The sequence below is a fragment of the Chamaea fasciata genome, unplaced genomic scaffold (assembly GCF_029207755.1).
Source record: "Chamaea fasciata isolate MVZ Bird 193981 ecotype frontalis unplaced genomic scaffold, bChaFas1.0.hap1 SCAF_2, whole genome shotgun sequence".
NCBI classification, from domain to species: Eukaryota; Metazoa; Chordata; class Aves; order Passeriformes; family Sylviidae; genus Chamaea; species Chamaea fasciata.
This window is the reverse complement of record NW_027094087.1, coordinates 42,618,106-42,634,645: the sequence shown is the minus strand read 5'-3', so window position 1 is coordinate 42,634,645 and position 16,540 is coordinate 42,618,106. Positions and strand designations below refer to the sequence as shown.

The following is a 16,540-nucleotide window of genomic DNA, read 5'->3' as shown; positions in this document are numbered from 1 at the left end:
AAAAAATTGTGTGAATTGTTCTGTGTTTTAGAAAAAAGTTCTAAAGTTTCAGAAAACTTTGTTAAATAAATTTCCCAGTCTCTTGCTTTTCACCTCATGGGGAAGATTGGGATTTTACTTGGCCCTGTAATGAGAGATTATCTGTATAGTGTCAGAAGAGGACTAAGTCACAAGTAGTAGGTAGAGTCGCTTGGTTAAAACTATTTTGTTCAGGTTTTGCATAAAGACATAAAGTATATGAAAGACTGTAGACTTAGGAGCAGCTGCATCCTCTTTAGTTCCCTCTCAAGAGGACACGGTGTAAGGTGCATGGGGATCTGGTGCCCTATGGCTGTGATAGAACAGGAAAGCATAACCTTCCCAAGTCATGGCAGAGAGTACCGGCCCTAGGCAGCTCTGCTGCATCAGTTCCCACCATTTCTAGCCCAGAGGCAGCTTGAGGCAGCCCTGCAGCTTTAGCTCCAGCCAGGCAAACCGGACAGCTCTTGGCACTTTTGCCTTCTGTGCTTTGTCAGTGCTTTGGTTTCAGTACTTTGGTTTGCTTTGGGTTTTGGATCTGAACCAAAGATGGTCTCATATGCAGCTCTGAAGCAGCTGTTTGAAGAACATCCTTCTTTGCCATTCCCAGGGCTGAAGCTGCTGTTCAGAGGGAAAGAGGTGGGGGGACAGTCAGGCTGGTCAGGCTGCCTGTTCTCTCTTAACTTTTGTGCTGGATGGCTGTATGTCAGCAACACGTGAATGAAGTCTTACTATTCTTGTGTGCATCTTAGGGTAATGCTTGGGACTGGCAATCACAGGTAGAGCTGCACTGTTGCATTGCAGTGCTGTGAAATCTAAGTATGAAGGTGCAAGGCCTTTGGTACAAGAAGCTGATTTTCACTCAGTGAGTCTCATATTGGTATTCTGGTCTGTGCCTGGGGCTCCCTGCTGACATGATGCTAAGACAAGGAACAGCTGTAATAAACAATGACAGGAAATGCAAGCCTCTAAAGAAATTATGATTAGTCTGATATGTAGGTTTTGCAACAGAGCAGCTTGCTATTGTGGAGTGTTTGTATCAAAGCAGGAGATTTAAGGAGAGGTTTGAGTAGAGGCTGTGAGGTTATCTTTGTGGATGTTCACTGGTAACAATTCCCTTACATAACAACACAACATAGAAGAAGAATATGCAGTGTTAACACTGCTTCATACCTGTCGTCTCCTCCTTCCTCTTTCTTGTGACCTGATAATGCCCCTCATCCTGGAACACAGAAATGCTGGGCCACAGTTTCCCTGAAGAATAAAGGGACGTTTGTGTAACTAAGAATCAGATTTCAAGGGTGCTTTATCCTGGTGCACAGTGAAGTAGCCGGTGCACAGTGAAGTAGCCAATGCACACACGAAGGTCGAGGCTTTCCTGTAGAATCTAAGCGCTGAAATGATTTCTTAATTTAAGAAGGCAAAAAAACCAAACCGTGCCTACTCATTACATCAGCTTTTCTCGTGTGTGTTTATCAGGCCTTTCCATGGAAAATCTATCGTATCTCAGGCTCAGAAGCCTTTGATTTCTGACCGAGCATAACTTGAAAAATAAACAAGTCAATCCTGACGTGTAACTGAGCTGATTGCTACATTTTCTGGTCACGCCTCTCTGTTGAAAACTTCCCCCACCCTCTTCTAGGTGTTGCCGTGGCATGTGGTTTGCTTTATGCATAGGCAAAGCACTGAAGTAATCTGCCTCTCACCAGGTAGAGTTATTTTGGAGAGCTAGTGAAACACTATAGGACACAGCACTGTAAATCCTGTAAGTAAGCCTAACTGGCAGAAGCTTTTCAATGGCTAAACATTAATGGCTGGTTAGAGGGTCCTTTCAGTTCTGGAGAGACAGTTTCGTCAGCTGCCGTGGTGTTCTGCTGTGAGAATAAATTATGGATGCTGCAGGAAGGAGTGTGCTTACATGGAGATGCAGAAGATGCTAATAAAAGGTTTGTAACTGTAGTCTGAAGGCAGTGAAATATATGATCACTTTTGGTTCAGAGGTGTCAGTGTTCTTGAATTCATCCTTACTATTTTCTAATATGCAAGTGTGATTCATCCTGGACAAAAATGCCGTTTAATTGTGTTTTCAGTATATGTGAGTTATGCATTTGGTTTTTAGTTGGCTTCTTATGTAGTAGTGATAAGAGTAGTATTGAAGAAAATGGATTATACTGATATTACACATCTTAGTGGGAGCCTGGGGAAGACAGGTGCCTTGCCTCTGTGGAAATACTAATTCACAGCAGATTTTAATTCATGGATTTTTATTTTTGTTACCAGCAGTGATAGTCATCTTTTACTTTTAATCTTACATTTAAAAAGATAAAGATTGTCGTTAAAAGATACATATGTATGTAAGTGGAAAAGTATAAAATATAATTTCTCATTTTCCATGCTGAGCAGTATTTTCTAGATGGCAAATATTTCTGAACTTGAACATCAATTAAGCTTCTTTCCTGTTTATGAATAATAGACAATATTTACAAGTAAGTGTATATGCATTGTGTGCAAAATAATGTAAACATTGCTCAGTGTCATTAACCAAAACAGAAACTGAATTACTGTTTCCTAAAATTAGGCAATATTTCTCCGAAAGTAAGAAAAGCTTTAATTTTGAAATTATGGAAAATTTAAAATAGTTTGTAGAAAATAATAAGACAATTCCGGAGATGGAGGGAATGGCATAGGGAAAAGATTAAAATAATCTTGTCAGTATAAGTTAGCAGGGAGAGAAGTAAAGCAGGATGCAATGACCAGTTATTTCTGAGAGAACAGTGACAATAAAGACACAGATGAATTTATAATAGGGCCAGAGGTGCAAATGAAAATTTAAATTTTGCCTAGACTATCAGAAGACATTTCTAACTGACATTTCTAACTAACATGTCTACTTCATGTAGGTTCATTGCAAGGAGCAAGTAATACAACATCAAGTGGGGACAGCTTTGCCCTCTTGAGCTTTGCCAAAGAGTGGCTTTGCACAGTAAAGCACAAGAAGAAAGCTTCTAACAAAGCTTTTGCATTTTTGTTATGCATATAAGTAAAACTAAAGTAACTTGCTAAGCCACAGGATTTTACTGAACTTAATTTGCAGGAAATCATTGTAAAAGCTCTGGAACGTAAGTTTCGTTCTTAATTTGGTTTAGAAGTGTTAAAACACAACTTTATTTAAGTTTAAAGGAAAAGCTACATACATTTCTGAGTTCTGGTTCTATGAACTTCATTCAAAGGGAGATGTAACCCTCTGATTTAATGGCTGTTTTTATTCAGAGCTACAAGGAAAAATTAGGAAATTCAGATTCAGACTGTCTAGCCAAATCCTAAGCCCAGTGGAGTCAACAGGCTTGTTTGGTTTCAGTTGGACCCCATGTCAGAGAGGAATCCTGGTTTTACAGTTCACAATTACAGAAGCAAAAACAAATTGCACCTTTCAACTGTTCTTCCCTGCCTGCAAGCACATTGCAAACAAATGACAAAGCACTTCAGGAGGAAAGGCTGGGCCACAAAGAACTTGCCAACAAGCCGGTTTGTACTTGCTGTTGAAGCACAATAAAGTAGACTACCTGAGCACGGAGGTTTTAAGAACCTAAGAACAAGGTCATTCAAAAAGACTTGGAGACAAACAGGACTGAGCAGAACCATCTTTCCCTGCTTCATTTTCTCCCAAGAATTAACTTCCTGGGAAAACAGTTTCTGAGACAAGGAAGAACTGGCAATAAGCACAGGCTGAACAACATTTCCTTCAGGGCTTTTGAACGGATTGGGTTTGCTGGGTAGTAAAACAAGGATTTGCAGTCTCAAATAGACTCAGTGAAGTCTAGTCCTGTTCTTGTTTCTTTCATTTGTTTTGTATATGTCTGCAAGTCACTCCATCGAAATGAGTACTTTTTATGTTCAGAGCTTCTCGCCATGTTCTAACCACGGCATTACTCACGGACACTCGAGTCAGTTCTCTGCCAAGCTCTTGCAGCCTTAAATAACTTAGGAGAGCAGATGAGCCTTCTACCATGTCTTTAAAAATGGTAAATAAAGGGGTTTTTTGGATGAGTAGCAGCAAGTTCCAAAGTTCACATCAAAACAAATCTGCTGTCTGTCTCTCCTACTTTGCAGGGACAGCAAAGAGCACAGCTCAGAATCTGAGCAGGGTGAAATGGAAGAGAAAAACAATAGAATTGCAGATGCAAACCACTCAGAGATTAACAAGTATATAATTTAGGCTATGAGTATTACCTACTAAATTATTTTTGTTTGGAAAAAGAACAAATACCATCTTACCACAATGCTGGATTGAAACAACTACTTTATGGCTATTGCAGACACTGAGATGTCAGTAGGCTAAGTTCATTTTTGGCTGTGCAGTTATGAAGTTTGCAAGCTGACAAGGCCAAACTGAATGGTACATTTTCCCAGCGTTTTATTTTTGCAGGATTTTGGCGGGGGGTGGGGGAAGTAAGGATGAATTCTTCATAGAGCAAGTTTTCTTCAGATGCTTCTCAATAGTTGTTAAAATGAAAAGCTGCTGGATATTCACTATCTGAGGAAACTACATCAAGTTCCTTTTCAAAGCCAACATTTAAATCCCTGTGCCTACAGATATGACAGTTCTGCTAGCCCGTCCTCAAAAGTGGAAGAAATGGCCACGGTAAGTAGTTTATCAGTTTATTGTTTGCAATGTTTAAATACAGATTGTTCAAAACCTAGTCCCCTTGGTGTAGCCTGTTGCTTTAACATCTGTTTAAATAGTATCCTTGCAGTTCTTGTTTTAAATGCTGGGTAAAATGTCTGTTGTGAACTTGCTGCATGTAGTCGACTGAGTTTGTCTGTTAAAGTCCAAAGCTTTCCTAGCTATGGAAAGCTAGGAAATGTCTAGCTCTGTCAGATTTCAGTTCTCTTATAATGACAGAATAATTATATGGATCTTTTCCTAGGTCAAGACCTTCGTGTATCTTGGCAACTGTAACCAACGTGTAAATAGATCAAAACTCACACTAAACAATGATCTAGTGTATTAACTTTGTTTCATTTCACTAGTACAAGGATGAAAAAGAGTAGCTGGCTTGGGCAGGCAGTAAGCTAGAATCTCCTGTGCAACATTTCCATACATAGAGTTCCCATGGAAATGTAAATTTTGAGTAGGATTTTTTTTTTTTTTTGATAGGTGGTTATTCCATTTTATGAGCACAAGCTCATTTTAAGGATAAAGCAACAGATTTATTTCTGATGTAATTTAAGTGCATGCTGTTGAAATACCAGATTTTCTTCCAAGGATAATATTTTCTATCTTAATTACTTTATAACCCTGTATTACTATCATGTTTTTCCTCATCTTCAGTTGGATGGTATAACCACAGAGGGGACTAAGAAGGTATACAGTGTATAATCAAAGGCACAGAGGATGTAAACCGGCCACCTCCCTTCTCCATATTTCAAAAACAAAGGGATAATCTATATTAATATATGACTGAGCAAAGATCTTATCGGAGAATCCTGTCTGTTATATAAACATATTATATAAAGCTATATTATAGCTGGATGAGTAAAATGTTATGAAAATAGGGAACAAAAGTAGTAGGGTGGGTTTTTTGAAAAAAGGAGGAAGAGTTTCAGCTAAAACAATTCAGCAGTTAAACAGTTGTCTGCACCATCTGAGACTGCAAGCTGAGAGAAATAGGGATAGAACCTCTCCGTTTAGCATGTAATCCAAACACAGATGGGCAATAGGATGACATTTTCCCCGCTTTTTCCACTAAGTGGTGTCTTGCAATAAGAAAATGGACTGTAGTGTTAAATTATTAAATCTCTGTTGGGAGGTCAATGTGTGAATTTTAAAATACACTGGTCAAGGAAGAAGTGATTGTGGAAAACGAAATTGAGAGATACAATGCAATAAGGATGTGTTCGGATAAAATAAGTAAACTATGCCCTTATCCAAAACACGCTACAGGATGAGGACAAGATGAGTAATTCTCCTTATAGCATGTGTAGAAGTCTATAAAATGCACGCAATTTTACAACCCTGAGTTGTGTATTTTAATAATACATTATTTAATGGACTGGCAGAGTTTGCTCACCTCTGGGGCTTGTGACACAATTTGTGATGTGACATGTGAAATGTGATTTGAACCTACATGTAGAACTGAAACCAGGTTACCTTACAATTTTCAACAGGCTGAAATGTGTAATTCCCCAATGTCAACTGAAACAAGTGGTCATTCTTTTGATACAAACCAAAATGATGCAGTGGAGAAAAGTACACTGGAATGGAATGAACAGCTAGAGAAGGAGATTTTCAGTGGTAAGTGTGTGTCCTTATTTTAGTATTGTTACCAGAAATGGTTTGAGAGATTTTTCTGCAAAAGCACAGGCTGTAAAACATAGCTCATTTCTAGAAGAGTGGCTACTTTTTATTGTCTTTGTCTGACAGCAGAATGTCTGCCCCAACATTGACTTCAGGAGACGTCAGTGATCACTCTTAGAATGCATTTCATCTCATACTGATACAGTTCAGAAGAATCCCATGTAACTGTACACAGTTGTGTCTGCTGTTTCTGCCAGGAGCAGAAGGTGTATACTGTACCTTTTAGATGCAAACATATGGTTATGTGAGAATTCTATCCCAGTTCCCTGCATGTGTAATTTTGATAATGATGAATTACTGGGACTGGTTTCATAAACTGTAAAGCCACAAACCAGAGAAGGAAGAGGCATTATGGCATTCACTTAGTTTTTCTGAGCTGTTTTATACCCCCAGTCAAGAGTTGCAGGTTCTTTTTTAGCTTGGCTCATGTCCTCCCAATGGAAGACTCAGAAACAACTCATATTTTTTCTTGTTCTAAGCTGAGTTTCTCAGGAGTCTTCTCTTTTGTGTGCTGAAGAGAAAAATGGAGAATTTTAGTACCTTTGGATCACATTTTATTCCAACTATACATACTTATCAATGCTTTCTTAATGCTTTTGTAGTGTAAGCACAGATCTGTAATGACTGATTGCTCCGTCTTACATATTTAAGTGGATTAGGAAATTCTGTAACAAAACAATCATATCCATTGTATATTATGTGTGGTGTTTTCAGAATAGCAGAAGAATACAACTGGCGAAGGCATAATTGGTTTCGACAATAAAAATAGTTTTAATATATTACTGTCAGTCTTCTGACTGAATATCTTGGTTAATTGAACTATATGGTGTTTAATTTCAGTTCATGAGGTTGCCTATATATATTTATATAAATACATATTTGTTGCTAGACTGAATCACAGCTTCCTATTTAATTACCCTTTCTTATCCAGAAAATGCCATTTTCAGTGCTCATACCATTCAGAAGATAACTACTTTTATGAATGAAATAAGCAGTGTACATGCCAGACTACTAAATATGCTTGTTTGATGGTTTGCAGGATTCTGTTTTCGTATAGTTACGTCATAACTGCGCTTTGTGAACACACAGAAAGGTCCGTGCTTGCCTAGTGAATTCTTTACCGGGATTTTTTTGCTTACAGACTATATTTGGAAGGTTTACGCACACACACAGACATACACAGTGTATGAGTGAGAACTTAGCATAAAGACTAACATTTACATAAAGAGCAGTCATGGAGGAGAGCATTTTTTTTCTTGTAGTCATAATGGGTGACTGCTGAGAGATCCTATGGAGGAAGAATGTGTGGTTTGGGAAGGGTTTTGAATGCTGAGAAGCTGATTCCTTTTAAAGCCAGTTCTGATTATTAATGTAGTACATGAAACTTTTTAACATAAACAGTCAGAAGATTATTAAAGAAAACAAAACCAAGTATCTTTTTTTTTTCCTCTGTGCAGTTCTAAGTGATCTGGATGACCAGCTGGCCCAGGAACAAACCCAAGACCCTTTGGACAGGACAGCTTCTACTAGCAGTGCATCAAATGTCCAAAGTAGTAGTGCATTCCCTATTTCAAAGAGGCAGGCTGCTAGTAGAGGGCAACAGAGAGATGACTGGAGTGACGTGCCTAGCACATTTTTCCCAGATGGACTGAGAACACTGAGGGCCAAAGATGAACACAAGATTTTCATCAGACCAAGGAAGTTACACAGTGCATATATAAACTGGCACCAAGCAGCCTTTCAAGAAGATTGCAGCTATGGTGATGCAGTCGAGGGAAATCCTCGACTGCACCGTAGGAGGCTGTCTGCGGTTTCTTTCGGACGCTCTTCAGAAGGGAGCTTGTATACCCCTTCCATAACACAGAACAGTGGATTTAGGCACAAAGGTTGTATGAACAGGGATACAGCTGGCAGAAGTTACTCTGTGTGTTCCCTTCGGAGATGTCCGTCATCTGTATCTTCTGATCAGCTATCAGCATCTAGTTTACAGCATCCATTGGCAAGGGAGAGCAAGAATGGTTTTGTACCAAGGTTTGGCCGACAGAACCCAAAGAGAATTCCTCTGTCTTCCATTGTATGGAACAACACACCAGACTCTTCAGAACAAACTCCAGAAACAATGTTTAGAACCCAATCACTGATGGAATTTCATGCTACAGACCATGGTAGATATCCCAGCTCTTTACAAGAAACTAAGAAATACCCAAGTTACCAGTCAAAACACCACTACAGAAGATCTATTTCAAGCAGTAATTGCTTTAGTAGAATTAGTTGCCCTGACAAAGCTGCTTCTCCGTTGCCCTTTGATAACTGGGAAAACTATCCTTTATACAAATCAGAAAATAATCTCTCTAGATCCTACTACAGAGATACCTCTTCTCATGGCAAGTTGTATGCAAACCAAAAAAATTCTTATGGAAGAAAAGACAGCTATCCTTCTTGGGCCGATATTCCTCAGTGTTACAGTGATGAAGTGTTTCTTTCCCCTGATGCCAGCTTTGAAGCGTTTATGGCTAATTTAAATGACCACCAGTGGGCACATACAAAGAATGCCAAGTTTGGTTCACAGCGCCTGCAGAACGATTTTCACACGTACTCTCCAGAAAATACAAGTATCAAAAGGATGACAAGAAGTGTCACCAGAAATTTTTCAGAATTCACTGAGAGCTGTCAGCCTTGGCTAAGTTGTAACTCTTCTGTTTCTTCATCTGGTATCCGAACTGATGAGTCAGTCTTCCCCAATTCAAAGGACCAACCAAAACCTACAGGACTGAACAGGAATTCAGTTGTTGTTACCCAAAGGAGTACTAAGGCAGACTTTACACACCTGGAAAAGGCCGAAGGTGTGAAACAGCCAGATGAAGGCATGCTGTTACAGTCAGTTCCTCAACCAGCAGATACAAGCTACATCAATGCACGCAGTTTTTCTTCTAACAGCCCTGCTTCTGCCATGTGGCAAAGAGATGTATCTCTCTTTAACACAATGACATCAAAGAGACAAACCCAAGCCACTGCCAGAGGAGATACTGCAAAAATTTGTACATCAACTGGTAATAGAAGAAATGTAGAAATGAAGGAAAATGATTGCCCACCCAACAGTGTGTTCAGTCATCCTCCCTGTATTTTGCCAGCTGATGGGAGCAGGAAGGAACCTTTTCTTCCAAGTCAGAAAGAATGGGAACATAATCTGCATTATGCAGCACAAAGAGAGAGCATCAAAAAGGATAATTGGAGTGCAGAAGCCCTTAACAAAGCTGCTCCAAAGAGACAGTCCTCACTACTGAATGTTACTTCTGCTCTATCCACTGAAAAATTAGTGAACTGTCAAGGCATGTTGTCCTGTCCTGAGCGTTCATCTGGTTTCTCACAAAACTCTCCACAAGCACTTTCTCATAAAGACAATGCTAAAAGCTTAGGAACACTAACTAGCTCTTCAGTAAATTGCACTATTACTGAATCTCAAGCAGAGGTGGGGAAAACAGCTGAAGTGAGCAGAACAGGTGTTAGCAAAGAGATTTCACAGAAAACACTGCAAAATGCAAGCACTTTAGTTACTAAGGACTGCAATGGACAATTCACTACTAGTTCTCCACGAAATGGAAATTCTGGAAATATTTATAGGCATAGCTTTGATGGAGACCCCAATACCTCTGAAAATAGTTTAAGTTATTTTTGCCTTGAAAAAGGAACTGAAAAAATGAAGAGTACTTCACCTTGTCTCAGAAGGTTTCACAAGCAAGACAGTTCGCCAAGACATACCAGTAGCTGCAGCATTACTGGCTCCCCTGGCAGAAACAGCTCCAAATCTTCTGACCCCCTTGTTATTTATTACACTTTGCCTAGAAAATCAGCTAGCATTGCTGGTAGTATTATGTCAGAGACACCCATCTCTTTACCTAGAGAAAGTAGAACAATGTACAATTGTTTAAGGTCTGAAACTCCGCATAGAGCTGACACCTCTTATGCTAGTCAAAGAGATGTGTCTTGTTTAGACCCAAAATGTTCCTTTTTAACATCAGCATCATTAAATGCTGCCACAGGTGACAAAGATTACCACAGTCCTTTAACCAAAAATATTAATGATTCAATGAGTAGTAGTACATCAATTGATTTGACAGACAGATGTGAACATCGAAGTAGAAGAGAATCCGCTGTGTTTTCATATTATAAGGAGGGGGGAAATTTTTTGCAGAAATACAAAACCACAAGCACATTTACAGTTTGTGTTGATGAAGATCATGTCAAGTATCATGAACTAGTTTCAATTTATTACACACTACCACGGAGGCATTCAAAAACATTTTGTAGCCTCTTTAGAGATAATTCAGAGGATACTGATTTACCTTGTCCGAAAGAAAATGCTCAGTCACCAAGAATACAAAACAAGAAACATGAAGGTCATGTGAGTTTAGAAAATGATTTTTTCCCTACCACTTCAGAAAAAGAGGTGCCTTCATATTCTTCTGACCAAGTATCTCCAGTTCTGGTCACACCTCAGAATTTAAGAACTGCTGTTGATAGTGAAGAAGAGAATTCTCACTTATCCCCTAGCTCTGAGAAGTCAGTGAGTGTGGTACCTAACAAGAAAGATAATTCAGCATATCTTTCATTAGCAGAAAATGTACTTTCTGATGTGGTGACAAAAGAAATTTCTTTTGGTGGCCCACAATCCACTGCAATAGTGGATAAGTTAGGTAAGGCCATTTCTAATGCTTCAAGCAGCCAAAAGGCACAAATAAATGTAAAAGAAAAGAAGGAAATTTTACAAAGAGCCACACCACGACTATCCACTTTATCAACCCCTCCCAAGCCAGGCAGACATTTAGAGAATCCTTTATATTCTAATTCAACAAATAAAAATATTGTACAGAAGGGAAGCTCTGAAAGCTCCTCTCAGCCCGCAAAAGTGAACAAGAAAAATATGAACAGTTTATTCCTCCGCTCTAGAGAGAAGAGTTCCCTTGGAAGGAGTGGTAACACAGAGCATGCTGATGTGCCACTTTCTCCTATGGAAGATGTGTACAGGGATAGTACCCAAGTTAAACAGAGAGTCGATGTCCTACACCGAACCACCCCTCTGTGTAATAATAAATTTAGTGGACTGCAATTAAGGGCTGACAGTTCAAGAAAAAAAGAGAATGGTTTAAACTTTTGTGGCAAAGTGCTTTCAGAGTCTCCAAGCAAAGCATCTGAGGTAAGCACAGCTTCCAGTGCTGTTCCATTACTTCAGCTAGACAAAGCCGCTAGCACAGATACAGATGAAATAAAGAATTCAAAAATTAAAAAAGAGCAAAACTCACAGAGTTCTCATATGGGTAAAGTTTACAGTGGTTTTCAGGAATCAGAGAGTCATAGTGAGGGCAACCTGAACAATAAAGTCCCCAGGGTTACACAAGGTCAGAACATAATGCAGAGTGCAGAGGAGGAGAACAAGCTTCTCTCCAACTGCACAAGTGACAAAGTCAAAGATATAGAAAAAAGGAAAAACAGACCTTCAATTAAAAATAAATTGGCGGCTGTTTACAAAACAAGTCGTAAATTTTCAAGTAAAAATTTACCCCCCAAACCACACATAAGTAACATTTTTTCACAGAATGATGGAAGTGCTCCTTCTTTAGATGTCAACACGTCCCTTGACTCATTGATTTCAATGGATTCCCACCAGCCATTCCTGAAGCTGGACAATGAAAATCAGAATCACAGTCTGAACTCTGAGAAGAATACTCCAAGACCAAGAACAGCTGATAATAAGAAGACTGAAAATCAGAACGATCCTTCTTTGCTTGTTAACACCAAAAGGAGGCTTTTTACAAGTTCATACACCCAGAAGGAAGCCATCAGTCCTCAAAAAACTACAGTGAAAGTGGAAAATAAGCCAAGACTCACAACCCTATTTCCAGATAAAGCAGTAGCCACAAGAAATAAGAATTCCCAAACACTTGATCTCAGGTTAGAAAGCAAAAGCCAGCCCATTGCTCCCAGTGCTACTACCTCTTACCCACTGGATGAAGAGAAAGGAAGAGCTAGCCGTCATGCCTGCGCTCCTCCCTTGCCACTTTTGACTGACAAAAACTCCAACACCTATGTAAATAGCTGCATGCAGGCAGACACATGTCCAGAGCAGAACTTGACTTCCCAGACAGTACTTGGTCAGCGCCAAAATACCTCTCGGTCTCCCAGCTTAGAAAACACTAACCTCAATAGCTGTCAGTTGCGCAAGAGCCATGCGAAAAGTCAGCGTGAGCGTCACCTCTCTGAGGGCATTTATGCTCGAGATTCCCTTGAGACCTCTGCCTCAGGAAGTAATATTCTACCCAAAGATGGTATTCATGGGAAGAGATTTAAATCTTACTCAGAGCTGTTGTCTTGCGATGAGAATGAAAACTGGGCATCAGACGATGAAAAATGTTACAGCACTAGAAATTTAATGTATCCCTCTGTGGAATTTGGTATATTTGGCAAAGAGCAACAACTGGCTTTCCTGGAAAATATCAAGAGGTCGCTCACCGAAGGGCGATTATGGAGACCATGTCTTCTTAATAACCCTGGTGCTTTCAGAGATACAGAGAGCTCTTCTATAAACAGGGCTGAGCTTCTGAGCTCGAGTTCTGCTGGGAGCAGGATGTCATCAGCTGCTTCGTCCCCCCGAGAGTTGACTGATACCTACGTGGAAGACCCAGCCGCTTACTCGGACTCAGACAGTGATACCACCACTGATGATGAATATTACCTAGATGAGATAGATAAAGAATCAGAGCTTTGAAGGGACTGTGATACTAAGAGGGCACAATAGCGTGGTAGTTTCTGGGCAGGCAAAAACATGTCAAATACACTGAGCTGATTCTTGTGCTGCTATAAATTGGTACAGCTTCCTTAGTTTCAAGGGAGTTAGTATGTTTTATTAGCTGAGCATTTGACTTTTGGATTAAATGTCTGGCTTCACCTTTCCTGTTTCTCTTAGCAGGGAAAAACAATGTTAAAAAATCCCTTCCCCAAATAATAGAAGGTAAACAGCTGTGGAGCTTTGGGCAGTGTAAGTCCAGGGATGGCTTTCCTCTGAGTCAGCAAGCAGTAGTTAGGTTCCTGCCAGCTATGCAGTGCTGGAATGGATGAATTCTAGCTTGAGCTGCTTTTTCTTACAGAACTTAACAGACAACCAAGAAGTTACTTTGCTGATAATTTGCTGTTTCTCCGATATTCCTCATTATCAAGCATCATAATCCTTCCCACTGAACAAATAGCCTCTCAAAATGAAACATCTTAAATTTCTACAGATCCATGCATGCTGCATGAATATTCTTTTTCTGCATTCCTGGGAAGCATAGCAGCAATGTCCCTGGTGGCATTTGTACTTCTGTGCTGTTGAGGCAGATTCCACACCAGGACTTTTCAGCATTGCAAGAGCAGTGAGCAATGTGAGTTGCAGAAGTACTTCTAGTGTAGGAGAAAAAGTTCAACACAGAGCACAGCACTGAGAAACTGACCAAAATAAAGACAGCTGAGCATGGAAATCTGCTTTCCAGACACAGAAGATTCGTAACCAGCACAGCTTTGGTTACAGTTGACATGATTGTCCAGATTTCTGCCTTTGACATGGAAACAGGATAATTTGGATTAAAAGTCAGACACTTTTAACAATTCAAAATATAAAAAGATTTAGCCTGTTGATTTCCTGTATTAACCTCATAGGCTGAAATCTTCAGCTGTTCTAGTAGTGAGAAGGTAACCAAAACACTTTGTGAGGTCCCAAAGTTCTGCAGCTGCCTCTGCTTGGCTGGTCTCAGGATGAGGCAGCTGCAGCCACTGGGCTCCTTCAGGGCAGCAGCACCTGGGGCAGCCTGAGAGGGCACTTGGCTGGGGCACCACTGCACCGTAGACTGTAGCTTTTTACATGCAAAATAAATAAAACCAGCAAGAAAGGCTCTTTGCCCTTTGTTAAATTACCATCCCTTTTTGGTATTTTTCAACTGTTCCTGCTGTTACCACAGTACTCTTTAACTTCTAAACTGAATGGGTGTAAACAGGTTCCATTAGCTCTTCTTCAGCCACAACAATAATGTAGTATTATTACTCAGTAGCCAAAACTTGTCCCTGCCTATTAAATTTCTAACTAAGCTTTGTTCTCTTTTTATAAAATATCAGAAGTGGCTCACTGAGCCAGAAGATATATTTTAAAATAATTATACATTTTCTTCTACTTTATTTCTAATTTCATATATGGTCTGAAATGATGGTCCATATTTTTATATGCTTTTTAATCCAATAAAATTTCTGTAGGACATAATTATATTTTTCTAACTTGAAGGACAGTATACCGGTATTTTAAAATAATATATTTTACACAAGACAAGCAATGCTTGTATCACTGACTACTCCACAAGAAACTAAAAGATGAAAATATTACAGTAGGTTACAGGTATCCTTATTTTTTCATACTGTAAGCTTCGTTAAAGAAGTGAGTCTGTAGTTCAAATCTGTACTGATATATAAGTATTATTACTTTTTGCTGGGGTAATTTGTCTTTTGTTGTACATAGAAGGAGTAACATAAACTGTATATTTATAGTCAGAATTGATCTCTATGACATGCCTGTTTCACAAGGATATAAGAATATGCTGACATAGGCAATGCTGGAAGGAAATGACTACGCTATAATTGCAGTCTTGTAAAATATGGTATTCTAAGCAGAAATTATGTTTTTCTGTAAATGTCTCTATTCTCTGTGTGTACAGGATTCTGTAGAGTAAGACAATAAAACCAGCTGAGTATCTGTGCGGAATTTCTGCTGTTGTACATTTCTGCAAAATGAATTAATCCAAAAATTTGGGATACCAGCCTACATAAGGTAAAGAATAATAAAAAGAAATGTGTACAAAGCAAGTAAATGGTCATACAGTTTTTCTTGACTAGACATGGATGGTTTAGAACATTTTTTATTTATAAATATTTTCTACCCATTCAAAAGTAGTTGGATTAAGTGCTCACCTTGCAGGCATAAGTTTTTTTCATTTGCTATGCTGCGTACGACAGGAAATGAGGTGGCTTTGTTTAATGTAAGCAAGTAAAAACTGCTTTTGATTGTAAATCAGCTGTGGAAGACTGCAGCCTGTTGAGGATCTGTAAACTAAAATTTACCCTGAATAACAGTGTTCTAACAGTCAATTGCATGAAAACATAGGGAGAATACCTTTTGAATAGCAATCAGTTCCATTCAGATTAGCAGAGCCAAATTTTGACACTTCCACACTTTTCTCTAGCAAAAATATATTCTATAAATATTGATAATTTACAGGACATTCACATTTAAAACTATTTGTTTGAAATAAATTCTGCATTTACATGAAAAAAAATATATTGGTACTGTATTTGTTTTTCATATGCTGTGAATGCAGCAGACCATTAAAAAATCCAGCATCTTAATATGGTTGCCAACATCATCAGGATGCTGATGGCCAACAAAGCCATGGATTGAGCAGGGCAGGCAACCTTGGTCCATCCTACAGCTGTAGCCAGCTGTCACATCAGCTGCTGGGTTCAGGCCTGCCTCCTGCACAGGCAGGATGTGCTACCTTATCTTGTCCTGCCAGCTGCTGAGTCTCCAGCACACAAATGGCCTTCCATCTGTGGTAGAATCTTTACAGTAGACATATTAAATCCTTAGAGAGCCGTATGCCTACAACTTGCCTTGAGGTGCCAGTACTCCACCCTCCACTCCCATAGGGGCCAAGGATAGTGTTTGATGAGTAGTTTTACAAGGTGATGAGCTCCACGTGAAAATCCCTTCAGCAGCAATTAGGCCTGAATGAAACCTGGCTGCCACATTCTGTGTAATAGTGTGAAACTCTCAGCCTTAATTACTACAGCGAGTATTTGTGGTACCTGAGCTCAATGATGCAGTCCTTCAGCTTGGCTTCAGAAGGAAACATGGTTTGTGACCTAAGGTGGCTTTTCTGCCTATACCTCTGTCCACCCAGTAGGTCATGCACATACCCAGATGATCTTGGAGCATTCTACCATCTTGATGGCATTTGAAAGAGGGGACAGAAATTTCATGGTTTCATCAAAGGATAGGTCAGGGTGGGTGTGACCTTGGAAGGTCTCTGGTCCAGCCTCCTGCTCGCAGCAGATTGGCTTCAAGGTCAGGGCTGGCTTCTTAAGGCTTCA

At 39.6% G+C, this 16,540-nt stretch overlaps 1 protein-coding gene across 3 annotated transcripts in view; it reads left to right on the top strand.

The window, feature by feature from the left end:
* Window positions 1-15,690, top strand: part of EXPH5 (exophilin 5) — a 37,604-nt gene extending 21,914 nt beyond the window's left edge. Inside the window, exons 1-4 of one of the 3 annotated variants that reach the window (XM_066175798.1) lie at window positions 1,682-1,783; window positions 4,612-4,660; window positions 6,187-6,313; window positions 7,834-15,690. In XM_066175798.1, the coding sequence (XP_066031895.1) occupies window positions 4,652-4,660; window positions 6,187-6,313; window positions 7,834-13,139 (5,442 nt within the window). In that variant the 5' untranslated portion in view covers window positions 1,682-1,783; window positions 4,612-4,651 and the 3' untranslated portion in view covers window positions 13,140-15,690. Of the gene's footprint in view, window positions 1-1,681; window positions 1,965-4,611; window positions 4,661-6,186; window positions 6,314-7,833 lie in introns of those variants that run through there. The other 2 variants (XM_066175797.1, XM_066175796.1) reach the window with 2 other exon arrangements.
* Window positions 15,691-16,540: the final 850 nt, after the last annotated feature.